Source organism: Chlorocebus sabaeus, chromosome 8 (assembly GCF_047675955.1).
Source record: "Chlorocebus sabaeus isolate Y175 chromosome 8, mChlSab1.0.hap1, whole genome shotgun sequence".
NCBI lineage: Eukaryota > Metazoa > Chordata > Mammalia > Primates > Cercopithecidae > Chlorocebus > Chlorocebus sabaeus.
Genome location: NC_132911.1, coordinates 58,340,629 through 58,368,470, shown reverse-complemented (window position 1 = coordinate 58,368,470; position 27,842 = coordinate 58,340,629). Strand labels below are relative to the sequence as shown.

At 43.1% G+C, this 27,842-nt stretch overlaps 1 protein-coding gene across 1 annotated transcript; it reads right to left on the bottom strand.

The window, feature by feature from the left end:
* Positions 1–1,399: 1,399 nt before the first annotated feature.
* Positions 1,400–14,620, bottom strand: MRPL15 (mitochondrial ribosomal protein L15). The gene is made up of 5 exons (XM_008000655.3): positions 14,427–14,620; positions 13,158–13,312; positions 12,264–12,429; positions 6,969–7,092; positions 1,400–1,927 (listed from the first exon to the last, which is right to left on the bottom strand). Exons 1-5 carry the CDS (start codon positions 14,532–14,534, stop codon positions 1,590–1,592), a joined length of 891 nt encoding a protein of 296 aa, XP_007998846.2. The 5' UTR covers positions 14,535–14,620; the 3' UTR covers positions 1,400–1,589.
* Between the last annotated feature and the right edge of the window lie 13,222 nt (positions 14,621–27,842).

Below are 27,842 nucleotides of genomic sequence, written 5' to 3'. Positions count from 1 at the left end.
ATTAACTAAACTTAATTCTCACATTATTGTTTGTATTACTCATATAATATTTGAACCATTTTTTCAAAATCATTTGTAATGACTGAAAGATAAAGGTCTCCAATGTCTGAGATAAGTAAAAGTACATTAATTAATATTAGAACACTTACCTTCTTCAAGAAAAATATGTTAATGGCTTAATCATGGTTGTCTACTTTTGAGAGACAGGACTCGCTGGAATTCCTAGGCTGACTAGGAATTCCTAAGCCTAGCTGGGGAAGGTGACCGCACCTACCTTTAAACATGAGGCTTGTAACTCAGCTCACACCTGACCAATCAGGTAGCAAAGAGGGCTCACTAAAATACAAATTAGGTTAAGAGTGGGAGGTAAAGAAATAGTCAAATCATGTATCGCCTGAGAGTACAGGGGGAGGGACAATGATTGGGATATAAACCCAGGCACTGGAGCAGCAAGTGGGCAACTCCCTTTGGGTCACCCCCCATTGCATGGGAACTCTGTTTTCATTCTGTTAAGTCTTGCAACTGCACACTCTTCTGGTCTGTGTTTGTTACAGCTTGAGCTGAGCTTTTGCTCGCTGTCCACCACTGCTGTTCACCGCCGTCCCAGACCCGCCATTGACTTCCACCCCTCTGGATCTGGCAGGGTGTCAACTGTGCTTCTGATCCAGTGAGGTGCCCATTGCCACTCCCGATCAGGCTAGAGGGTCACCATTGTTCCTGCATGGCTAAGGGCCCAGGGTTCATCCTAATTGAGCTGAATATTAGTCACTGGGTTCCACAGTTCTCTTCCATGACCCATGGCTTCTAATAGAGCTATAACACTCACCACATGGCCCAAGGTTCCATTCCTTGGAATCTGTGAGGCCAAGAACCCCAGGTCGGAGAAGAAAAGGCTTGCTGCCATCTTGGGAGTGGCCACCACCATCTTGGGAGCAGCCCACCACCATCTTGGGAGCTCTAAGAACAAAGGCCTGCCTGTAACACTTTTACCACAGAATTGAGAAAACAAATTGACTTGTAATTTTTGTTTCTCTCACCTTCAATGTCGCTGGCAAACACACTGCCTACCAGCTACTCCTCAGCCTTACACCTTAAGCATACGTCCTTATCTTACTCTTCGAGTTGAGGGTTTACCATGTTGACACTGGGTAGCCATGTTTCCCTGAAGCTACAGATTAAGAGAGGGGTCACTAACTCATTCCATATGCTCTCATCTTGGCAGAGGAGGCCTACAGGTCAATCCCATTCCACTTGTGCATTCATTCTGGTCTGTAACAGTAGGTCTGGATGAAAAGATCATTGAAAAAACAAACTAGAAATATTCTAAAATAGTTGTCATTTTCCTTCCATAGACTATCAGGGAGTTTATATCTTTGAGACAGAACCCACACAGACTCAGTTTCTCTATGCAGTCCTTGTTTCCTGCCATTTTAATTTTAGATGAAAATGAGACATATGAGTACATTGAAAAGTAACATCACCATCTGGAAAATTATACATAAGGAAAATGCAATGAGGAATATAGATCATTCATCCCCTATTCCAGTACTCTTTAACAACTCTGCTTTCTGGCTTTCTTGGGCAGTAATTCATGAGCTATAATACTTAAGGAGATTTTCATCTGTAGGTTTTAGGATTTTCTTATCGGTCATATTCACCACCCATCCTGGAGCAAGACCAAAGAAAATTTGTCTTGGATCCTTCCTAGTACAGAGCATTTTGAAGAGTTCATCTTTAGTGATATCAGGTAAGATATAACCATACTTCCTGGCGAGTTCAAGTCGTGCTTCAGGAAATTTGGCAGGATCCGCTAGGTACCCACGATTCTTTGCATCAGTGTAATACGGCACCAGTTCTTCTGGTGGAAGCATTCTTTTTGGAATGGGTTGTCCACGAAGAAAGAATGGAACAGGTTTGCATAAAATGTCTAAAAGAAAATTTAAATTTAAATAGTGAGATGCAAATATTAGCTCATAGACATACCTAGAGATGTAACTCTAACATAGAGATGTAACTCTGTAACATCTCTATGTTACAGAGTTTCTCTTGATAATTAATTTTTATTTATTTATTTTTGAGACGGAGTTTCACTCTTGTTGCCCAGGCTGGAGTGCAATGGCACCATCTCGGCTCACTGCAACCTCTGCCTCACGGGTTCAAGCGATTCTCCTGCCTCAGTCTCCCGAGTAGCTGGGATTACAGGCATATGCCACCACGCCCGGATCATTTTGTATTTTTACTAAAGATGGGTTTCACCATGTTGTCAGGCTGGTCTAGGACTCTTGACCTCAGGTGATCCACCCACCTGGGCCTCTCAAAGTGCTGGGATTACAGGCATGAGCAACCATACCCGGCCAATTATTAATTTTTAAATATTAGTGAGATGAGAACTTAATTCCAAGAACTTTTTATTATATATGCTTATCTTACGTAAGCAAATGGAAATGCTTCAATAGTTTGCATCTTGAGAGGCAAAGTTACTCCCCTGGGTTACCAATGATTAATGAATTTCTAAACATTGGTAACATTGTACTTAAGCCCCATGTTAAAACACAAAACATTTTTATGGCATACTGCCTACAGTGTGTTAGAGCAAGATGGAGTCCCGCTGCCCATACCACTAGTAGGAAGTCCTAAAACAGAAAACCGAAGTGTCCAAATGGCAAGTCAAAGAACCACGAAGACTCCAAAAATGCTTATATGGATCTTGTTTAGAAATTAAGAAGAAGCATTAAGATTTCTGGAAAACCAATTTTACTAAAATAAGTTATCTTAACCAAAGAGCTGGCGAAGAAATTTTATGTGAAACGAACCAAGGAATGCTGCATAGCCCCAGTTCTGTTTTTAAACATTTTAAAGTACCCAAGACATGTGTTCTGAAAGTGAGAGTGAAAAAAAGGCCTACGCACAAGATATCACAGATGCCAGAGGGCCTTTAGATAGCTTAGAAAACAATTACACAAATAGATAACTGTATGAATACAACTGACACTCTACTCATCATGTGTTAGCAATGCACCCTTAACCAAAGCCGGTTACAGAAATCCAAACAGTACTAAGGAAATTACTGAGAACCTTAAAATAATAGTACATATGTCACAGAGCAGTTACAAAGTTTACCTGATTTAATCTATGGAATCCATTCACACATGTAGTGTTTGGTATACAATGAGACAGATGTTAACTATCACCCACCAGGGCATAAGCTCTGTGAAGGGAGGGATTTTTTTTTTTTTTTTTTTTTGAGACAAAGTCTCGCTCTGTCACCCAGGCTAGAGTATAGTGGCATGATCTCGGCTCACTGCAACCTCCACCTCCCAGACTCAAGTGATTCTCCTGCCTCAACCTCCCAAGTAGCTGGGATTACAGGCATGCACCACCATGCTCAGCTAATTTTTGTATTTTTAGTAGAGATGGGGTTTTGCCATGTTGGCCAGGCTGATCTCGAACTCCTGAACTCAGGTGATCCACCTGACTTGGCCTCCCAAAGTGCTGGGATTACAGGCGTGAGGCCACTGCGCCCAGCCAGGAAGGGACTTTCAACTCTTGCACTACCGTCTCTCCATCAGCTGGAACAGTATCTAGAAACACTAGCCACTGGCTGTTTGCTGAATGCAAGAATATGACAGCTGTTTTATACAGCTCTAATATACTGCATTACCTAGCAGTATCTCCAAACAGGGCAAATGAGAAATGGCGATTAAGAGGTACTCCAGGCAGGCCACTCACAGAAATGAGAACTGGAAGCTATTTGCTAAGGGTCAAGACCAAGAATTAGAAAAGAGCCACCTAAAGCCAGGGCATGCTCTGGATAAACCATCCTACCTATTTCACCTACAACAGAGGGTAAGTAAATACTGCATGTCCTTGAATCATCAAGAAAGTATCTTCAAAATATATTTAAGAAAGAAGTTTGTAGGCCAGGCACAATGGCTCATGCTTTTAATGCCAGCACCTTGGGAGGTAGGAGAATTGCTTGAGCCCACAAGATCAAGACCAGCCTGAGCAACATAGTGAGACCTCATCTCTACAAAACATAAAACAAAAAAAAATTAGCGTGGTGACATGCACCTGTAGTCCCAGTTACTCAGGGAGCCTAGGTGGGAGGATTTGAGCCCAGGAGTTTGAGGTTGCAGTGAGTGGAACTGCACTCCAGCCTGAGAGAGCAAGACCATCTCAAACAAAAAGAGAAAAAAAAAATTTCTGGCCCGGCATGGTGGCTCACACCCATAATCCCACCACTTTGGGAGGCTGAGGCAGAAGGATCACTTGAAACCAGGAGTTTGAGACCAGCATGGGCAACACAGTGAGACCCCTATCTTTATAAAAATCAAATTAGCCAGGCATGGTGGCACACACCTGTAGTCCCAGTCACTCATGAGGCTGAGGTGGGAGGATCACTTGAGCCCAGGAGTTGGAGGTTGCAGTCAGTCTTGATCACACCACTACATTCCAGCCTGGGTGACAGAGTGAGACCATGGTGCAAAAAAAATTAAAAATTTTCTATAACTTGGAAAACTAAAGTACAACAAAGTAAATTATTCAGAGCCAAAATTACTAAGTGATAAACCTGTGACTGGATTTGTTTTATTACTTTTTTAACAAAAAGCTCCTGGGACAACCCGCAGAGCTGCTGGAGAGAGCCACGCACAAGAGCATCAAGGCTGAGGATGCCTCCGAAGATGCCAGCTTAGGGTGGCAGAGGGCATCTGGCTAGAGAACGAACGCCACCACCACATTCTGTGGTAACAATGACTGAAAAACACACTAACGCAAAGTCCTTCCAAAATGTCTGTGACTCTTTTAAAGAAAAATACTGGTTTTCATATCTGAGGCAGCTCACCCTAAAAACTGAGTGATGGACCAAAATAAGAAAAGATGCTCATCTATAATAAACAAGAGGGAAAATGGAATCACCACGTTGGCGAATTTTTTTTTTTTTTTTGAGACAGTCTCACTCTGTCACCCAGCCTGGAGTGTAGTGGCGCAATCTCAGCCCACTACAACCTCTGCTCCCAGGTTCAAGGGATTCTCCTGCCTTAGCTTTCCGAGTGGCTGGGATTCCATGCGCCCGCCACCACACCCCACTAATTTTTATATGTTTAGTAGAGATGCGGTTTCACCATGTTGGCCAGGCTGGTCTACAACTCCTGACTTCATGTGATCCACCCACCTCGGCCTCCTAAAGTGCTGGGATTACAGGCATGAGCCACTGCGCCCAGTCTTTGATGAATATTTTTAAGAAGCTTTCAATTATGGGAAAAAGGAAATGGTAGTTATTTGTTTCAAACTCTACATACAGACAACACAAATCCTTCCCTTTTTCCTTTTTATATATTAATTTTCAAAGAATTTTCTTCTAATCATGCAATTTGGCCAGGAAATGTTTAACTCCCATTTGAATGTAAAAGCACCAAAGAATCCTTTGTAAAGCATTTAGTCAACAAGTTACATTTGGTTGTCATCTCTGCAACTTGAAAAATCCAATTAATTTATTCAACAACATTTAAGTGAGCCTCTTCTAGATAGCAGGCATCGCTCTATGTGCAGGAGATACAGCAGGTAGCAAAAGGTCTCCATCATCTTGAGAGATGGGAAAGAAAGAATGAACGGGGAGAGAGAGAAATGAACTTATACTTTGTCAGCTGGTGATAGCCGCCAAGGTCAAACATAATGCAGGGCAAGGGGACAGGATGTGCCTGTGCGTGTGTGTGTGTTCATGTGCACACCACGCATGTGCATGTGTGTGTTTTCATGTGCACACCACACATGTGCATGTGTGTACATATGCTTCTTTTTTTAGTATAGGTAAGAAAGATCTCCTAATAAGCAGAGACCAGGAACAATGGGGCCCAAAGCCATGAATATTCCACGTGGGGGAAGCTCCAGGCAGGGGGAACAGCAGAGGCCGAGGCTGAAAGTACATAGTACACAGGTCTCGGAGTGTGGAGGAAATCCAAAGCAGGTGGCCAGTGAGGGAACGGAGGGAGCAGGGGAACACCAGGAAAGACAAGTGCTGGTGCAGATCACAGCCAGCCTTGTAGGAGCAGCGTGGACACCACTGGAGGTTTTGTGCAAAGGAGTGATAGTCCATGCTTTAAAAGGAATCTCATGCCACGTCACTCCACTGCAGATGGAAGCAACAACAGAGAGACCACCTGAAGGCCCACAGTCATCCAGGCAAGAGGACAGTGGTTAGGACAGACTGGCAGTAGCTGGAGAGGTGGTCAAATGTGGATAGTTTGAAGAAACAACTCAAAAGATTTATTAGGGCATAAAAGAAAAAGTTCAGGACTCCAAATTTTGGATGGACTTGTCATTTACTTACATAGGGAAGACTACAAGATGAGCCAGGCTGAGGTAAAAGAGAAAAGAGGGGCTGGGTGTGGTGGCTCACACCTGTAATCCCAGCACTTTGGGAGGCTGAGAAGGGCAGATCACTTGAGGTCAAGAGTTCAAGACCAGCTTTGACAACATGGTGAAACTTGTCTCTACCCAAAATATAAAAATTAGCTGGGTGTGGTGGCGGGCACCTGTAACCCCAACTACTCCGGTGGCTGAGACAGGAGAATCGCTTGAACCTGGGAGGCGGAGATTGCAGTGAGCAGAGATCGCGCCACTGCACTGCAGCCTGGGCGACAGAGCAAGACTCTGTCTTAAAAAAAGAGAAAAAAAGAGACATTTCAGACATGCTACATTTGAGGTACCTGCTAGACATTCAAGAGAATTTGCCAGGCAGGCAGATGCAGTTCTACAGTTCAGGGGAGGGGCTAAGAGCCTTTTTTGCCCTTGGTATTTGTGTCAGCAACATGCTGTGTTCTTTAAATCATAATAATCCATATGGTAGATGTAGATCAAATACTACATCCAAACTACTACCAACATTTGCCATTCACTAAGTAATTTAAAAGTAGTAGCCAACATAAGACAAAGAGAGAAAGAAGAAAATGACCATGGAGCAAGCTTACCCAGACTTCTTGGATCATAGAAGGCTGTAGTAACAACACCACCATTTTTTTCAATGGCAGCAATAGCCAGTTCTGAAGCCAACTGTACTTCAATATTAACTTTCGCCTTAAAGGTGTCAGCACCCTGAAATATGTCAAAACAGTCTGTTGGTAAACAGCTTGGCTAAAAGTAAATTAATTATGTCAAGCTTCCTTTTTAAACAGTATTTTTCCCTCCAAAGTGCCTATAATGTAACAGTACAGTTAGCCCTCCATATCTGTGGGTTCCACATCTGTGAGTCAACCAACTTGGATGGATAATTTTTGGAAAAAAAGTAATAATAAAAAATAAGGCTGGGCACAGTAGTTCACACCTGTAATCCCAGCACTTTGGGTGGCCAAGGTGGGTGGATCACCTGAGGTCAGGAGTTCGAGACCAGCCTGCCCAACATGGAGAAACCCCGTCTCTACTAAAAATACAAAAAATTAGCTGGCTATGGTGCCGCGCACCTGTAGTCCCAGCTACTCAGGAGGCTGAGGCAGGAGAATCGCCTGAACCCAGCCAGGGGGAGGTTGCAGTGAGCCGAGATCACACCATTGCACTCCAGCCTGGGCTACAAGAGTGAAACTCTGTCTCAAATAAAATTAAAAATAAAATAAGGCCAGGTGCAGTGGCTCATGCCTGTAATCCCAGCACTTTGGGAGGCCAAGGCAGGAAGATCACCTGAGGTCAGGAGTTCGAGACCAGCCTGGGCAATATGGTGAAACCCCGTCTCTATTAAAATACAAAAAGTAGCTGGGCATGATGGCGGGCACCAGTAATCCCAGCTACTTCGAGGCTAAGGCAGGAGAATCACTTGAACCTAGGAGGAGAATCACTTGAACCCGGGAGGTAGAGGCTGCAATGAGCTGAGATCGCACCACTGCACTCCAGTCTGGGTGACAGAGCAAGACTCCATCTCAAAAAAAAAAATAGTAATAATAATACAACAATAAGAAAATAATTCTTTTTTAAATATAGTATAACTATTTATATAGTATTTACATTACTTTCAATGGAAAAAGACACAATTACTTGTGCACCAACCTAATATTAGGTATTATAGGTAATCTAGAGATAATTTAAAGTATATGGGAGGATGTGGCAGGTTATATGCAAATACTAGGCCATCTTAGAGACTTGATTATCTGGATTGTAGTAAGAGGAGGTGGTCCTGGAACCAATCCTAAGGGACGACTATAATTCCTATTTTAAATATCTCTGCTTTGAGGTCCTATCACTTTTTTCTTTAACATTTTATTTAGGCTACTTTGTTTTACCAATTTTCAATCCATGTAAGTAAGACTGACTATATTTCCATTTTATGTACACCTACTAAGCATTCATTCCTGGTACTTCATTAATAGCAGGCTGCTTAATCCTCATAACAACCTTATGATAGGATTATTACTGTCTCGACTTCATAGATGGAAATACCAAGGTACAGAGAAGTTAAGTAATATGTCCAAGGTCACAATGCAAGGATTCTAATCCAGGGAGTCTAGTCACAGCATCTGTATTTTTAACCACATTATGCTGTCATAGATAAAAACTAATCTTCCTTATCCCTAAGTAAGTCAGAGGCCAGCAGGAGGTTAAACAGGGGAACATGCAGGCTGGAGCAGATGGAAGAACAGAATATCTGACAAAATCGACAAAATCGACAAAATCTGAGCTTTGGAGACGTTGGCCTCACTAGGGCAAAAAAGAGAAGACAATAGAAATTTCACTTTGCATTCAATATTGACTTTATTATAGCCTCTAAGCTGGGGAAAAACAAAAAACAAAAAACTCTCCAATTTTTCCTAGAATAGTCAACACTAGAAAATGTAGTTCTAGGCCAGGTGCAGTGACTCATGCCTGTAATCCTAGCACTTTGGGAGGCCAAGGAGGGCAGATTACTTGATGTCAGGAGTTTGAAACCAGCCTGGCCAACATGGTAAAACCTCATCTCTACTAAAAAATATAAAAATTAGCCGGGCATGGTGGCACGTGCCAGTAATCCCAGCTACTTGGGAGGCTGAGGCAGGAGAATGGCTTAAACCCAAGATGGAGGTGAAGGTTGCAGTGAGTCCAGATCGCGCCATTGCACTGCAGCGTGGGCAACAGAGCAAGACTCCATCTCAAAAAATAAAAATAAAAATGAAGGGAAAAAAAAAAAAATGTAGTTCTGAACTCCGAAAAGTTAAATTTTTGGTCACAGTTAGCATGTGCTATATTTTTCTCTAATTTCAAAGCAGATTCTGATAAAAACAAAAAGATGGCAGCATTACCACTCTACAGCAATAGAAAGTTTTCATGAAGCTGAAACAAACTGGCTCCCAGTTTAGCTCCTTCTATTAATGACTAATTTTTCATGTATTTCAAAAATATTCTATAAATTCTAAGATGCATTTTCACACTTTTTTTATATCTAATACTGGTGTGTGTTTAAAATCAACAGTACCTTTGATTCAATAAAACAGGGTCTTGCTGTATCATTTGTGATTTTTAAGCAATCCATAGCTTGCTTAACCATCTCCCTATTTTGGAGAATTGGTGTCAGGTCCAGTATTTTCAGTAGTATAAATAGCAATTTTAGGACTGTCTTTATATCAGGTTTCTTTCATTTTGCTTTTCCTTGAGAACATACATTTCCAAATTGATAATTTTGTGCTAAAGGATCAAAACTGTCTTATTATTCACTATTTACTGCAAATCTGAAATCACAGAAGTCAGTCAGTTAACAGAGCTATAAATGATGTGTAATTGCACTTACTCAACCAGTGCCCTGGGGTACAGTTTTCACGGTTATTTTTGCTAATCTAATAGACAACACCTAAGGATGTTGGGATGTGCAGTTTAAAGGCTGATGAGGTCATGGATTTCCACAAGTTAAGTTACATGTGTATTTCCTTATACACACCCAGGGTAGAATACTGAGGCTTAATCTTGTATTTGGTATTCTCTTTTTTTTTTTTTTTGAGACGAAGTCTCACTCTGTCGCCCAGGCTGGAGTGCAGTGGCTGGATTTCAGCTCACTGCAAGCTCCGCCTCCCGGGTTCAAGTGATTCTCCTGCCTCAGCCTCCCGAGTAGCTGGGACAACAGGCGCCCACCACCTCGCCCGGCTAGTTTTTTTTTTGTATTTTTTAGTAGAGATGGGGTTTCACTGTGTTAGCCAGGATGGTCTCGATCTCCTGACCTCGTGATCCGCCCGTCTCGGCCTCCCAAAGTGCTGGGATTACAGGCTTGAGCCACCGCGCCCGGCTGGTATTCTCTTTTCAAATTACTTTATTTGGAAAGTTTTTATCCATACAGTTCACTTTTTCAAAGGAATCTGAAAGGTTTTTTCATAAACATATGCTTCCCTCTAGTGGACACTAACTTACCTTTACAACTGTATTATTGGCAAACAGTAGTTGATTAACAATGTCCAAAAAATTTGGCCGACGGTGGCTCACGTCTGTAATCCCAGCACTTTGGGAGGCCAAGGCAGGTGGATCACCTGAGGTTAGGAGTTCAAGACCAGCCTGACCAACATGGTGAAACCCTGTCTCTACTAAAAATACAAAATTAGCCTGGCTTGGTGGCACATGCCTGTAATTCCAGCTACTTGGAAGCCTGAGACAAGAGAATCACTTGAACCTGGGAGGTAGAGATCGCAGTGAGTCGAGATCATGCCATTGCACTCCAGCCTGGGTGACAGAGTGAGACTACGTCTCCAAAAAAACAAAACAAAAAAAGAGGCAGAAAAAATAGCTGGGCCTGGTGGCAGGTGCCTGTAATCCCAGCTACTCGGGAAGCTAAGGCAGGAGAATCGCTTGAACTCAGGAGACAGAGGTTGCAGTGAGCTGAAATGACACCACTGCACTCCAGCCTGGGCCACAGAGTGAGATACCAAAAAAAAGAAAGAAGAAAGTAAAGCAATGAATCAAAGCATCTGCCCTCAAGGGAGCTTATATTCTAGTGAGGAAGACAATGAAAACAAATGCATAACTTGGTAATAAATGTCAAGTGTTCATACATATTCAAAGAAAAACACTTTGGGCAGAGTAAAGGAAACAGTGTGATTCCTGAAGCAGGGAAAGTACTCTTTTAAAAAGCCTCTCAAAAAAGAACTTTCTGTCCGGGCGGGGTAGCTCACACCTGTAATCCCAGCACTTTGGGAAGCTGAGGTGGATCACCTGAGGCGATCACCTGAGGTCAGGAGTTCGAGAACAGCCTGGCCAACATAGCAAAACCCCATCTCTACTAAAAATAAATTAGCCAGATGTGGTGGCACACGCCTGTAGTCACACCTACTCAGGAGGCTGAGGCATGAGAATAGCTTGAACCTGAACAGCAGAGGTTGGCAGTGAGCTGAGATCACGTCATTGTACTCCAGCCTGGGAGACAGAGTGAGATTCCGTCTCTATTAAAAAAAAAAAATCTTCCTGATATGCTGACATTCGAGCAGAGAACGAAAAGAAGTAAGGGGGCACCAGGCACGGTGGCTCATGCCTGTAATCCCAGAACTTTGGGAGGCGGAAGTGGGTGGATCACGAGGTCAGGAGTTCAAGAAGGCCTGGCCAATATAGCGAAACTCCATCTCTACTAAAAATATAAAAAATTAGCCAGGTGTGGTGGCACGTGCCTGTAGTCCCAGCTACTCAGGAGGCTGAGGCAGGAGAATCTCTTGAACGTGGGAGGCAGAGGTTGCAGTGAGCCGAGATTGTACCACTGCACTCCAGCCTGGCAGAGCGAGACTCCGTCTCAAAAAAAAAAAAAAAAAAGAAGGGGGCAAGCTTTACAGATATGCAGAAGAGCATTCCAGGACCAAGGGACAGAGCCCTGCCATGATAGCATGACAGCTTTCCAAAATCACAGCAATCACCACTACTTAACGGTTATAAACACAAATGGGATAAAAATAAAGGGGGTAGAGTATTGATTATCTGAAAATCAAAAATATCCTTCTACAGGCCAGGTGTGGTGGCTCACGCCTGTAATTCCAGCACTTTGGGAGGCCGAGGTGAGCAGATCAGTTGAGGTCAGCAGTTCAAGATCAGCCTGGCCAACATATTGAGACCCTGTCTCTACTAAAAATAAATAAAATTAGCTGGGTGTGGTGGTGGGTGCCTGTAATCCCAGCTACTCAGGAGGCTGAGGCAGGAGAATCACTTGAACCCATGAGGTGGAGGTTGCAGGAGCCGACACTGCACCACTGCACTCCAGATCGGGCAACGGAGCAAGACTCTGTCTTAAAAAAAAAAAGAAATCCTCCTATATAACACGAAAAGATCTAACCAAGACTTACCTCCTCGACCAGTTGGACACCATAATCCCTTTTAAGTGGCTGGATGGTCACACCTCTCCCATTGACAAGCTGGGTTAAGTCAATAGGTTGAGTAGGATCAACACGACCCAAATCAATCAGATACTGCAGCCTATTGAGACTCAAAGGCTTATACTGGCGTCTGAAACTGTAAAACAAGAATGTAAGAGTTGGAAAACTCTCATCTTCCTGTAACTTCTCCAAATCAACTCAAAGCTTTGTCTTGTATTTTCCTCTACCAATTTTAATTATTTAACTAAATAAAACCTTCTTGAGCGTAACACAAACATGCAATATTGGTTTTGAGTAATGAAACCTGTACCACCTTTGTTCCACTAAAAATTATTTTCCTCTCTAAGCATTTACTTCACTTACACAAATAAATCTGTAGAAAATTTAACTTACTACGGAGCTCAAAGTAATAATGTAGTTATCATTTATTAGGTGACTACAGTGGGCCAGATTTTTATATATACTGTCTATTATTGCTAATTCTCTTAACCATTAGAGCAGGCATTAGAATCTCCATTTTGCAGGTCTGAGTGCAATGTCTGGGGTTTTTTTCCTTTTAATAATTCAGGCAAAATTTCATTACCAAAAAATGGTTCAGGGGAAGAGTAGCAAAAGTTTGCTTCAAAGTGAATTTAAAATTTCCACCAAAATTTCTACCAAACTATTTTTTAGGTGCTTTTTTTTTTTTTTTTTTGGAGACAGAGTTTTGCTCTGTAGCCTGGGCTGGAGTGCAGTGGCTGGATCTCAGCTCACTGCAAGCTCCGCCTCCCGGGTTTATGCCATTCTCCTGCCTCAGCCTCCCAATTTAGGTGCTTTTTAATGGAAATTGGGGACCTGTACTTTTAAAAAGCAAAGCAACCTTACCTATGTCCTTCGTTAAACCCGTATTTTGGGATTCGGATGTAAAATGGAGTCTGGCCTCCCTCAAAGCCCAGGCGGGGCCGGGTTCCTCTTTGCCTTTCCCCTTTATGGCCTCTGCCACATTTTCTACCTCTTCTCCGACCTCTTGGTCGTCTCTCCTAAAAGGAAAGAAGAGAATTTTATGAATTTCAGATGCATTTCTAAAAACTACATTTCAGCTCTTCACTTTTTGTTATGCTATTCATTCATCCAACCGACCAGTGCTAGCTAACACTACTGTGTGACAAGCATGTCCTAGTTGCTCAAAGGTCCACACACTCTGTTAGCATCTTTGCCTCTAAAGACATAGCTAATTCTTGTAACCAAAGTCCAAGCGTGTTTCAAAAGCAAAAAGTAAAGGTTGGGATGGGGATAAAGTTTTTGTAATAGGCTGAAACTGAAAAAAATCCTAGAATTAAATATCCACAACATTTTAAATGATAGTGAAGAACTTTTTATTTTGAAATGAATTGTAAATATGCAAATTTTATTCGTAAACCTGTAATTTTATTTGAAAACTAATTTGTTGAAGAAAATCTTTTCCTTAATTTACTTCCTGTCATTTCACGAAAGCAACGAATTGACTGTTAAAATGACAGTACACTGTCAACTAACAGCTTTTCTAGCTGTATTTAGTGAACTGCAGAAGGGACAGCTGCGATTCAGATCTTTCCAATGAACATAAAGATCCACGGGGAAAGCACTTCATTTTAAACTCAGTTTTGAATGACACAATGACTTTGTAGTTTCTGCGAGTCGGCTTCTCCGCCTAATATCTTTACGCTTTTAAACACAACCTTATTAAGAACTGGGTGCGGCCGGGCGCAGTGGCTCACGCCTGTAATCCCGGCACTTCGGGAGGCCAAGGCGGGCGGATCACGAGGTCAGGAGTTCAAAACCAGCCTGGCCAACGCGGTGAAACCACCTCTACTAAAAATACAAAAATTAGCCGGGCGTGGTGGCGGGCGCCTGTAATCCCAGCTACACGGGAGGCTGAGGCAGAATTGTTTCTGGGCGACAGCGCAAGACTCTGCTTCGGGGGAAAAAAAAAAAAGAACTGGGTGCACGTGGAAAGATTTCCCTCTAGGCAGTAAGGGAGAACAGGCACGAGGCAACCCTATGTTCATCCCAACACCCTCCCAGAAAGGGCAGTTTTCCTAATGACAGGGAGAGAAGGGCCGCTTTCATCGCCCCGGTCCCCAGCGCTTCCCCGCACCGCCACTACCCATTTACCGGTTTCTTGGAGCCGGGATTCGGCTTTAAGTTGGCCAGGCTCACACGCGGAAGGCCCCGGAGTAGGTCCAGGGCCCGGGCCCGACCTCCGTGCAAAGGACCAGCCATAACCCGCAGACCCAAGAACTTTCAAGGTCGCCCTGAGCTGCTCGGAGGCCACGTGGTCTCGGGGGCTGCTTTACGGCCGTGGCCCCGCCCCTGTCGCGCTGCAGCCGCGCGCGCAAGCCCGGGACTCGGGCACAAGCGTAGGAGTCTGCAAGTTTGTCTCGGTTGTCTTTTTAGTTCTTTGGGGATGTGATCTTATTTTCCGAGATCGTGCTTTGTCCTCGGGGTCTCTTTTAATATTCTGAACGTAAAACCTTTTTCGCCAAACAAGAGCATGCACTAAAAACACTGCATTAAAGGATCTTTTTTGAGTCAGTGTTTAGCCTTGCCTGTTTGTCTAGGCAGTGCCTTCTCTGAGGTCAGTGCAGAATCCAGAATAAAGCAAAGTGAGCTGTTAGTTATTAGATTTTGAGCCTGCGTAATTATACACCGTGAGGTACAAAAATAATACTCAGAGTGCACCTATCAAAATGCCTGGCTAATACCAATCTTTGAATAAGACTCAACGTATGAACTCTCATCCGTGTGCATCTGTATTGTTTTGAGTGAATCGCAGTTACTAACCACCTACTACTGGTAATGACTGGCGCCATACCGAATGCCTGGTGTATGCCAGACGCTGTATTAAATCAGCCTTACTCGATTTACAGCCGTTCTAGAGGTAGATGGTGTTAGTACATTTTACAGTCACAACCGGGAAGGCTTAGCAAGGTCCGATAGCTTGATCAACTACTTACAACAAAAGACAGAGTCAGGATTCAAACGTACACTGCTTCCTACTATAAAAGTAGTATTTTTAGAATGTAAAATTGAGTATTGGCATCACAAAATGCAAACATTATTAATCGAAAAATACCAGCTCCTCTTTTTTCTCTTAAGTGAGTTTAACAGAGAAAAGACTGTTCCTTTCTTTTTCTTTCTTTTAGTAATGGTTTGACATTTCACTTGCTGGGAAGTTTTTTCTGCTAACTCTTACTAGTAATCACAAATAATGAAGGTGAGACAATTTTTGGAGGGCATCTGTCTCTAGGTTTAACTGCGTCTTTTTTAAGTTCCTTTACATCAAGTGTAGAATAACTACATAAAGAAAAAGTTGTATTCATTCCTTCAAGTACTGTTTATAAGTAAGACACTGAACTTGTTAGAAATACACATGGATTAACTCAAACAGGATTTCCTTCCCAAGTTGTTTGAAATCTAGTAGGTAACAGTTTCCAAAAATGAATTATTATTATTATTATTTTGAGACGGAGTCTCACTCTGTTGCTTAGGCTGTAGTGCAATGGTGCAATCTCGGCTTACTGCAACCTCCGCCTCCCCGGTTCAAGCAATTCTTAGCCAGAGTAGCTGGGATTACAGGCGTTCACCAACACGCCTGGCTAACTTTTTTTGTATTTTTAGTAGACACAGGGTTTCGCCCTGTTGGGCAGGCTAGTCTCCAACTCCTGGCCTCAAGTGATCCGCCTGCTTCGGCCTTCCAAAGTGCTGGGGTTACAGGAGTGAGCCACCGCCCCAGGCCCGTGAATGTTTTCTAAAAGTTAAAGATGAAGTAGGCCTCTTGTAGACGAATTAGCAAAAACAAGAAAATATGAGTTCGTTAAAATTATATGAAGGTAAAGTCCAGACTACTTAGAAGTGCATAAGAAATAGAATGCGGGGGGCGGGGTGGCGGGTGAAATGGAACCTATTTTCTGCCTTTAGCGATTTTTGGTTTGTTTGTTTGAGATGGAATTTCACTCTGTCGCCCAGATTGGAGTGCAGTGGCGCCATCTCGGCTCACTGCAACCTCCCCTCCCAGGTTCCAGCGATTCTCCTGCCTCAGCCTCCCCAGTAGCTGAGATTACAGGCGTGCACCACCACGTACAGCTTTTTTAGTTTTGTTGGTTGGTTGGTTGGTTGGTTTTTCAGTAGAGATTAGGTTTCACCACGTTGGCCAGGCTTGTCTCAAACTCCTAACCTCAAATGATCCACCTGCCTTGGCCTCCCAAAGTGCTGGGATTACAGGTGTGAGCCACTGAGCCCAGCCTGCCTTTAGTGATTTTTAATTCAGTAGTTTTCATTATGTTTTCATTAAACTTTCCTAACTTTGGGAAGAAAATTGCAAAATATAATTGCAAACTGTGCCCTAATCTACAGAAAAATGCACAATTATTTTCAATCCCCGGAAAATCATAGTTTGCTTTAAGTAATGAACTTCTTAATTGTTAATGCCAGTAATGTTTTTTATCATGGAAAATTTTTTTATTGAATAAATAAAATGCAAGAAATATGCTGCACTTCTTGGAAGTATAAGTTGTATGGGTTATATAATGCTATTGGTGGGCATCAGTTAATAATAATGGGAATAACAATTGTTGACAGTTAATTGTAGGCTATGTGTTTGTTTATGCCATATCCAACATGTTGATTAAGCCCATAAAACTGTCAAAATAATTTGATGAGTTTCGTTTGTGTTGTAAGAATGTAAATTAAGGGTGTGTGGTCAATAAGTCAACAATCATTACCTTAAGTATATGGTAGTTTTATGTCATCCTCGTAATTGCACAGTTCATATATATTACCCACCTACATGCTTGAGATGTGCTAAATCCTGTTTAAATCAAGTTAATGAGAACTTGTAATAAAAACATTAACATCTCGGCCGGGCACAGTGGTTCACGCCTGTAATTCCAGCACTTTGGGAGGCCAAGGTGGGCAGATCACGAGGTCAGGAGATCAAGACCATCATGACTAACACAGTGAAACCCCGCCTGTACTAAAAATACAAAAAATTAGCCGGGCGTGGTGGCCCGGTGCCTGTAGTCCCAGCTAAATGGCGTGAAACCAGGAGGCGGAGCTTACAGTGAGCCGAGATCAGGCCACTGCACTCCAGCCTGGGGGACAGGGCGAGATGCCATCTCAAAAAAAAAAAAAAAAAAAAAAATTAACATCTCAACAACTATTTAAGGTCCATCCTGATTCCAACCCCAGTTTGTAATACCTGCTGAATCATTACATAATAACAATGAAGCTGGGAGCAGTGGCTCACGCCTGTTATCTCAGCACTTTGGGAGGCTAAGACAGGCAGATCACCTGAGGTCAGGAGTTCAAGACCAGCCTGACCAACGTGGAGAAACCCCATCTCTAATAAAAATACAAAATTAGCTGGGAGTGGTGGCGCATGCCTGTAATCCCAGCTACTTGGGAGGCTGAGGCAGGAGAATCGCTTGAACCCCGGAGGTGGAGGCTATGGTGAGCCAAGATCGTGCCATTGCACTCTAGCCTGGGCCACAAGAGCAAAACTCCTTCTGAAAAAAAAAAAATGAAATGAACCCTATAAAGACGATACAATTTGAAGTGCTTTGGAAGACTTCACACTGCCACGAAATCTTCCCTATCTATATATGTCAGCACCTGACAATGTGTTAACATAGATTAATTCCTTTGAGTTCATTATTTTTCTAAAAAAAAAAAAAAAATTTAGCCAGGCACGGTGGCTCATGCCTGTAATCCCAGCTCTTTGGGAGGCCAAGGGGAGTGGATCACGAGATCTGGAGTTCAAGACTAGCGTGACCAACATAGTGAAACCCTGTCTCTACTAAAAATAAAAAATTAGCTGGGCGTGGTGGCACGAGCCTGTAATCCCAGCTACTCAGGAGGCTGAGACAGGAGAATCACTTGAAATCCCGGGAGGCAGAGGTTGCAGTGAGCCAAGATTAGCCTGGGTAATGAAGCAAGACTCCGTCTCAAAAAAAAAAAAAAAAAAAAAAAAAAAAAAAATCAGGATTAGCAGAGAACGGGACTGGGAAATGGAAATAAAAGGGAATAGGCTGGACATGGTGACTTACGCCTGGAATCCCAGTAATCCCAGAAATTTGGGAGGCCCAGGTGGCTGGATCACTTGAGGTCAGGAGTTTGAGACAAGCCTGGCCAATATGGTGAAACCCGTCTCTACAAAAAATACAAACATTAGCCGGGCATGGTGACAAGTGCCTGTAGTCCCAGCTACTCAGGAGGCTGAGGCAGAAGAATCACTAGAACCCGGGAGGCCGAGGTCGCAGTGAGCTGAGATTGTGCCACTGTACTCCAGTCTGGGCAACAGGGCAAGACTCCTCTCAAAAAAAAAAAAGGTGAGCAGAAAACAACTGGAGAAGTAATATTCCTAAGTGAAGGTGGGAGAAAGCCAGAGGCAGGAGAGCAATGAATCCCTTTGATACTGGGAGAAAACTAATATTGAGAGAAGGCTATGAAGAGAGCATGGAAAGGGGCTGGAAATAAATGTCCCCTTGATAAAACTTAACTAATTTTGCCTTGATAAAAGTTGGTTCCAACCTAAAAGTCTTTATTCACACCTAAATAGGTTTTAATTTTATTAAAGCATTGTAACGCCTACATATGTTGAAAAAATCAGATAGTACAGAAGGGCTTATAATGAGAAGTAGTTGTTTCCTGTTCCATTTCTAGTTTCACTCCCATAAGCAATCACTTTTAATGTTGTTTTTCTTTCTTCTAATGATTGCCTCCTTGTTTACAAATTAATAAAATGTCTACTTCACTAATTTTTTAATCATTTCTTTTTTTTTTTTTGAGATGGAGTAATCCCAAGTAGCTGGGATTACAGGCACCTGCCACCTTGCCTAGCTCATTTTTGTACTTTTAGTAGAGATGGGGTTTCACCATGTTAGCCAGGCTGGTCTCGAACTCCTGAGCTCAGGTGATCTACCCGCCTTGGCCTCCCAAAGTGCTGGGATTACAGGCGTGAGCCACTGAGCCTGGCTCATTTTTTTTCCTCGAGATGACAAGTCTCGCCCTATCACCCAGGCTGGAGTGCAGTGACCTGATCACAGCTCACTGCAACCTTGAACTGCTGGGCTCAAGTGATCCTCCCACCTCAGCCACCTGAGTAGCTGGAGCTACAGGTATCTGCCACCATGCCCAACTAATTTTTGTATTTTTTGTAGAGATGGGTTTTTGCCATGTTGCCCAAGCTGGTCTTGAATTCCTGCGCTGAAGCAGTCCTCCTGCCTCGGCCTCCCAAAGTGCTGGGAGTACATGCATGAGCCACCACACCCAGGCTTTTATCAATTTTCAGCATTGGATATTCACTTGACTTGTGACAAATGAAGATTTAGGTAATTTAAGTTATTTCTTCCTAAAATTTTTTTCTTTCGTGGTAAACTTTGTAATTTAAATTATGTAATTTAAATACTTTAATCATCTAATTCTTGGATTTTCAACCTTCAAAAATATATTAACCCCTCACTCTGGGTAAGATAAAGATATTCACACCCAACCTCTCATACTTCTTCACTCCTTCTACTTTCCAATTTTTGTTAGCTGTATCTTTCTTTAACATTGCCATGTATTGTATTATAACTATATACTTTAAATGATTGTTTAGTGTAAATGAGCCACAACGATTACCATATTTGCTCTCTCTAGGGCAGTTTTCAGTGTTTCCCTCTTTACCAGCTAAAACAACTGGCTTTCAGGCTGTTTGGCTTACTTTATTTTACATATATATATATATATATATATATATATATATAAATTTTTTTGAAAAAGGGTCTTGCTCTGTTGCCCAGGCTAAAGTACAATGGTGTGATCTCAGCTTCATCTGACTCCCAGGGTCTAGCAATCCTCCCACCTCAGCCTCTGCAGTAGCTGGGATCTGACTCCCAGGGTCTAGCAATCCTCCCACCTCAGCCCCCTGAGTAGCTGGGATTACAGGTGTGTGCCACCACGCCCAGCTAATTTTTGTATATTTTGTAGAGACAGGGTTTCACCATGTTGTCCAGTCTGGTCTTGAACTCCTGGGCTCAAGCAATCCTCCTGCCTCAGCATCCCATAGTACTGGGATTACAGGCGTGAGCCACTGCACCAGGCCTGTATTAAGTGCGTGATTAGGAGTCTCAAATTGGTCATCCTATTCCAGTGTTCAAAAAACTTTGTATTTTCACTCTCCAAGATGACGATTTTGTATCATCTCTCCTTCAGTTAATTATTTTTTCTTATCCTTTTATTTATTTATTTATTTAATAGAAATGGCATCTCACTAAGTTGCCCAGGATGGTCTTGAACTCCTGGGCTCAAACTATCCTCCAGCTTTGGCCTCCCAAAGTGCTAGGATTACAGGAGTGAGTGACTGCAACCGGCCTGAGTTTTCCTTATTCTTTTGTTTTATTTTGTTTTGTTTTTTGAGATGGGGTCTTGCTCTGTCACTAGGTTGGAGTGCAGTGGCAAGATTTCAGTTCCCTACAACATCCATCTCCCAAGTTAATCCATTCTCCTGCCACAGCCTCCCAAGTAGCTGGGATTACAGGTGCCCGCTACCACACCCAGCTAATTTTTGTATTTTCAGTAGAGACAGGGTTTCACCATGTTGGCCAGGCTGGTCTCGAACTCCTGGTCTCAAGTCATCTGTCCACCTCAGCCTCCCAAAGTGCTGACATTACAGGTGTGAACCACTGTACCTGCCAAGATTTTGTTGTTTTGATGATTCCTTCTCTCTCTTGCATCATCCAGTCTCTCCTCATGCTAGATGGTCTCATCAATGTACAAAAATGCTCTAATACAAGCTTGATCTGATATGATTCATCTTTAAAAAGTAAAAACAGCTGTAATCCCAGCACTTTGGGAGGCCGAGGCAGGTGGATCACGAGGTCAGGAGTTTGAGACCAGTCTGGCCAACATGGTGAAACCCCATCTCTACTAAAAATACAAACAAAATAGCTGGGCATGGTGGCATGCGTGCGTAATCCCAGCTACTTGGGAGGCTGAGGCAGGAGAATTGCTTGAACCCGGGAGGCAGAGGTTGCAGTTAGCCAGGAGCATGCCACTGCACTCCAGCCTGGGTGACACAGCGAGACTCAGTCTCAAAAAAAAAAACAAAAAGTAAAAACGAAATAACACTTTTCTTACCTCCACCAACTCTCTGTATCCCTCTAGCAGTGCCCATATCTCTGCTTGCTTTCACAGTGGGAAAGGAATATAAATTTTGGGGGCCCAAAAATCACTAAGCCAAAGAAAAAAGTCAAGCTGGGAACTGCTTAGGGCAAACCTGCCTTCCATTTTATTCCTAAAAAAGATGGCTTCTAAGATTAAAAAGTTACATACCTGGCTGGGCATGGTGGCTAATGCCTGTAATCCCAGCAGTTTGAAAGGCCAAAGTGGTGAATCATTTGAGGCCAGGGGTTCAAGATCAGCCTGACCAACACAGCGAAACCCTGTCTCTACTAAAAATGCAAAAATTAGCTGGGTGTGGCGGTGCACACCTGTAGCCCCAGCTACTTCGGAGGCTAAAGCAGGAGAATTGCTTGAACCCAGGAGGCAGAGGTTGCGGTGAGCCGAGATTGCACCATTGCACTCCAGCCTGGGGAACAGAGCAAGACTCCGTCTCTAAAAAAAAGAAAAAAGAAATTCTCTGTTCTCTTACCTTAGTTCTTAGCAGCATTCAAAGCACTTGACCATATTTCAAGGATAGCTTGAAATATTTCCCTTGTTTGGTTTCTGGGATTGCCCACATTTCTGGTTTTCTTCTTCCATCCCTAGTTGATCTTTCTCTGTTACTTTTGGGGGCTCCTCCACAACTGTCTGAACTTTAAATGTTTTTATTTTATTTTTTTGAGATCAAGTTTTGCTCTTGTCGCCCAGGCTGGAGTGCAATGGCACGATCTTGGCTCACTGCAACCTCCGCCTCACAGGTTCAAGCAATTCTCCTGCCTCAGCCTCCAAGTAGCTGGGATTATGGGCGCCTGCCACCACACATAGCTAATTTTTGTTTTTTTGTTTTTGTTTTCTTTTTAGTAGAAATAGAGTTTTACCATGTGGGCCAGGCTGGTCTCGAACTCCTGACCTCAGGTGATCTGCCTACCTTGGCCTCCCAGATTGCTGGGATTATAGGCGTGAGCCACTGTGCCCAACCCTAATGTTAAAATTTATTTTGGTATACAGATATTTTCCAAAAGTGATCATAAATGACTTAAAAATTCTCAGATTTATATCTGCTACCCAAAACTGATATGTATAAATCAGAATCTCTTGTTAATATACTCAAAAGGGAATTCTAGATTTCTAGCCCTTTGCCACAACCTTCCCCCAAACTGTTCTTCCCTTACTATTCCCATCTTAATAAATGGAACCCCTATTTACCTAGTTATTAAAGCAAGAAATTTGGGAGTCATTCTTGTTTCCTCACTTTCCCCATTTCCCACATCAACAAGACCTGTATCTTTGGTCCACAGACACCACCCTAGTTCAAGCCACCATCATCTTGCCTAGGATAATGCAACAGTCTACTGACTGATCTATTTTCACTGTCACTGTTGCCCCCTTCTCACAGCCATTCTCTGAAAGTAGTCAGAGCCTTACTGTCCTTCTTCAGTGGCTTCACGTTGCACTTAGAATTAAATGCAAACTTAGGGGCCAGGCACAGTGACTCACACCTGTAATCCCAGCACTTTAGGAGGCCGAGGCAGGTGGATCACTTGAGGCCAGGAGTTCTAGACCAGCCTGGCCAACATAGTGAAACCCCATCTCCACTAAAAATACAAATGTTAGCCAGGTGTAGTGGTGCGCACCTTAATCTCAACTACTTGGGAGGCTGAGGCAGGAGAATCACTTGAACCCAGGAGGCAGAGATTGCAGTGATCCCAGATTGCACCATTGCACTCCAGTCTGGGCAACAGAGAGAGACCCTGTCTCGCGAATAAAATAAAATTTGAAAAAAGAATTAGATGCAAACTTCTTGCCATGGTCTGTAAGTATCTGGCTGATCTGGTCCCTACTTGTCTCTATACTCAAAGCATTAGGGAGACTTCTGTGAATGAAATAAGCAGCAAATTTTCTGTTTTAAAGAGGGGAGGCACACACACACACCCCCACACACCCCCACACACACATCAAGTACTAATAAATAAAAAACTATTTCAGGGAGTAAGGAGTACCATGAAGACAGTTAAACATGGGAATGTGTTAGAAAGTAACTGATATCCTTGAGGACTTTTATCCTGAGTGGTCAAGGATTGCCTTTCCAAAGGGTCGTTTAAGCTGAATGATACAAAGGAACTTTTAGCGCTTTCTAAGCAAAGGTTTGTTTTGGAATTACACAGTAATCCCTTCAAGAATCAACTGGGGGCGCTGGTCCTTATCTGTCTAATTAAGACTCAAGCTGAGCGAGCAGGCAGCCGCTTGAAACTTGCGTGTTGTTGTGACAGATGAAAAGAGAATCTGGAGGGTCTCACACCAACAATGAAAAGCTCTCAGCCAGGTGCGGTGGCTCACGACTGTAATCCCAGCACTTTGGGAGGCCAAGGCAGGAGGATCACTTGTGATCAGGAGTTCGAAACCAGCCTGGCCAACATGGTGAAACCCCATCTTTACTAAAAATACAAAAATTAGCTGGGCGTGGTGGCAGGTGCCTGTAATCCCAGCTAAACTTGGGAGGCTGAGGCAGGAGAATCTCTATAACCTGGGAGACGGAGGTTGTAGAGAGCCGAGACCACACTATTGCACTCTAGCCTGAGCAACAAGAGTGAAACATCGTCTCAAAAAAAAAAAAAAAGAAAAAGAAAAAAGAAAAGAAGAGAAAAGAAAATCTCCCGTCTGGAAATGATGTTTGTCTCTTTCACTTACAACTCACTGACCAGAACTACTCACATGGCCTCATCCAAATCAAGCCTGGGAACTGCAATCCTACCATGTCCTGGAAAACAGAGAATCAGGAATATTTAGAGAACATGATTGGTGACTACCTCAATCCTTCAAACCGAGAGGAAAAATAAGAGGGAAAGGCCAGGCACCATGGCTCACACCTGTAATCCCAGCACTTTGGGAGGCCAAGGCAGGTGAAACACCTGAGGTCAGGAGTTCCAGACCAGCCTGACCAACATGGTGAAACCCCTCCTACTAAAAATACAAAATTAGCCAGGGGTGGTAGCGCAGGCCTGTAATCCCAGCTACTTGGGAGGCTGAGACAGGAGAATCACTTGAACCCGGAAGGCAGAGTTTGCAATGAGCTGATATTGGACCATTGCACTCCATCCTGGGCAACAAGAGTGAAACTCCCTTGCAAAAAAAAAAAAAAAAAAAAAAAAATTAGGGGAGGGACGGAAAGACATAGATACATGCTTGGCAGTGGCAAGAGTTCTCTTAACTGTACAAGGGCATCAGTATTGCTTGGTCTGGTCCTTCTGGTAGGCACAAGATAGAAGGTGATCTGGTGAGCTTCCCCAAGTCTTTCTGTTATTTCACTCCTCTAAAATTGAGGAAATGGTTTCCTACTATTTTACAGAGCTGCAAGAAAGAGCCCTTAAAGTGTTACCTCATTCTCCCTACTAATGATTTCAGTTTCCTGAGCTTCAGTTACACGGCCTTAAACTTCTCTAAAAGTAAAGAATAGTCTGGAGACATGTATATTCTCCATACCAACTTCACAGAGCAAAAATCAAAGGAATGGGCACAGGACTGGCTCAACGATTTCATAAATCATTGTAATTTTTTTTTTTTTTTTTTTTTTGAGACAGAGTCTTGCACTGTTACCCAGCCTAGAGTGCAGTGGCACAATCTCGGCTCACTGCAACCTCCACCTCCTGGGTTCAAGTGATTCTGTTGCCTCAGCCTCCGGAGTAGCTGAGATTACAGGTATGCACCACCACGCCCAGGTAATTTTTGTATTTTTTTGGTAGAAACAGTGTTTCGCCATGTTGACCAGGCTGATCTTGAACTCCTGACCTCAAATGATCTGCCTGCCTGGACCTCTCAAAGTCCTGGGATTACAGGCGTGAGTCACCACGCCCGACCTGATCGTTGTAATTTTAAGACTATTTCTTATATGTTACACACACATTTTTCTGTTGTTGTTACTGTTGTTGTTTGAGATGGAGTCTCACTCTGTCACCCAGACTGGAGTGCAATGGCGGGATATTGGCTCACTGCAGCCTCCACCTCCTGGGTTCAAGCAATTCTCCTGCTTCAGCCTCCCAAGTAGCTGGGATTATAAGCATGCACCATCACGGCCTGCTAATTTTTGTATTTTTACTAGAGACAGAGTTTCACCACATTGGTCAGGCTGGTCTCAGACTCCTGACCTCATGTGACCTACCTACCTCAGCCTCCCAAAGTGCTGGCATTACAGGCGTGAGCCACCACCCGCAGCCTACACATACATTTGAAGGAGAAAGTAAAAGGTTCAGTCAAGGTCATAGATACTCCTAAGACATACACTTTTTTTCTTCTAGTATTGTTAGAGTTTCTTTGTCTTTTTAATAACTTAATCCTTTGTTCTTTTGGGGATCTATTTATTGTAAGATATTTTCAGTCTGATATTAAATATAACTAATAGTAAACTGAAGATCTGTGTGCCCACCACCCAGCTTATGAAATAAAATATTACATATACAATTATAGGCCCTTTTTCACATCTTATCACATTCCTCTTTCTCACAGTTTCCCCAGAAGTAACCAATATTCTGAATTTGGAATTTATCTTTCCCATGTATTTCTTCATACTTTTATTGTATGTGTGTGTGTTATATATATATTATATATAATATATATTATATTATATATATTATATTATTATATGTATATAATATAATATATATATCCATTAACAATATATTAGAGTTTTCAGATTTTTGTTTTTATTTATTTCTTTATTTTGAGATGGAGTCCCACTTTTCACCCAGGCTGGAGTGCAGTGGCGCGATCTTAGCTCCCTGCAACCTCTGCCTCCTGGGTTCCAGCTATTCTCCTGCCTCAGCCTCCCCAGTAAGTGGCATTATAGGCACATGCCACCACACCTGGCTAATTTTTTTGTATTTTTAGTAGAGATGGGATTTCACCATGTTGGCCAGGCTTGTCTCGAACTCCTAACCTCAGATGATCCACGGGCCTCAGCCTCCCAAAGTGCTGGGATTACAGGCATGAGCCACTGCGCCTGGCCCAGATTTTTGCTTTTAGTGCAGCTAGATTTTCTTTTTTAAAAAAATGAGATTTGGCCAAGCGCAGTGGCTCACACCTGTAATCCCAACACTTTGGGAGGCCGAGGCGGGTGGATCACAAGGTCAGGAGGTCGAGACCATTCTGGCTAACATGGTGAAAACCCGTCTGTACTAAAAATACAAAAAAATTAGCCAGGCGTGGTGGCGGGCTCCTGTAGTCCCAGCTACTCGGGAGGCTGAGGTAGGACAATGGTGGGAACCCGGGAGACAGAGCTTTCAGTGAGCCGAGATCGCACCACTGCACTCCAGCCTGGTCGACAGAGCGAGACTCAGTCTCAAAAAAAAAGAAAAAAAAAAGAGATTTATCCTCCCATCATATACAACTAAGAAACCAGACAAAATATATGCCATAATGGTTTCCAGATATTAATCAATAGGCAGTGAAGCATAATAATCTCTTAGAGAAATAAAACAAGCCCCAGCTTACTGTCTGGAAAGAATTTTCAGCCTACATGTAAGAAGGAAATACCTAAACAGAGCCCAGTGGTCTCCCTGAGCTGAAAAGGCAGCGCTCATACAGGTAAAGTGCACTAGAATCTATGGGGTCAAGTATCTGAGAAGGGAGAGCTGCACGGAGAGAGTTTCAAAGGACAATTGATCAGCACATGTGTGTGAGGAAACTACCAAGGCCAGTAAAAGCCTACCAGATTCTGGCAGAGCCAGTCTCAGAACTCACACAAGGTTGGGAAAACTTCATGTTCCCACCAGCAAAATCAAAAGATCTAACAGAATGGGCATTATCACAAGGTTGTTGTACCAATACGGAGACCAAAGTAGTCCTACACTAAAGGCTGTAGTGGGCCCACCTAACAAAGCAAAAAAGCAAGCCTCAAAAGAACAAAGTTGATTATAAGTGACTTAATTGTTTCTCAAAACAAAGCCCCCAAATCAGAAAAAATATAAAAACTTCATTAATCAACAAAGTAAAGTATACAGTATCTGTCATTTAGTAAAAAGTTGTCACTTATGATCAGGCAGGAAGATAAGATCTATAATAAAAAAAGAATCACCCAATATAAACAGACCCAGAAATGGCAGAAGTGATAGAAATAGTTGTCAAGAAAGTTAAAACAAGCCGGGCGCGGTGGCTCAAGCCTGTAATCTCAGCACTTTGGGAGGCCGAGACGGGCGGATCACGAGGTCAGGAGATCGAGACCATCCTGGCTAACACGGTGAAACCCCGTCTCTACTAAAAAATACAAAAAACTAGCCGGGCGAGGTGGTGGGCGCCTGTAGTCCCAGCTACTCTGGAGGCTGAGGCAGGAGAATGGCGTGAACCCGGGAGGCGGAGCTTGCAGTGAGCTGAGATCCGGCCACTGCACTCCAGCCT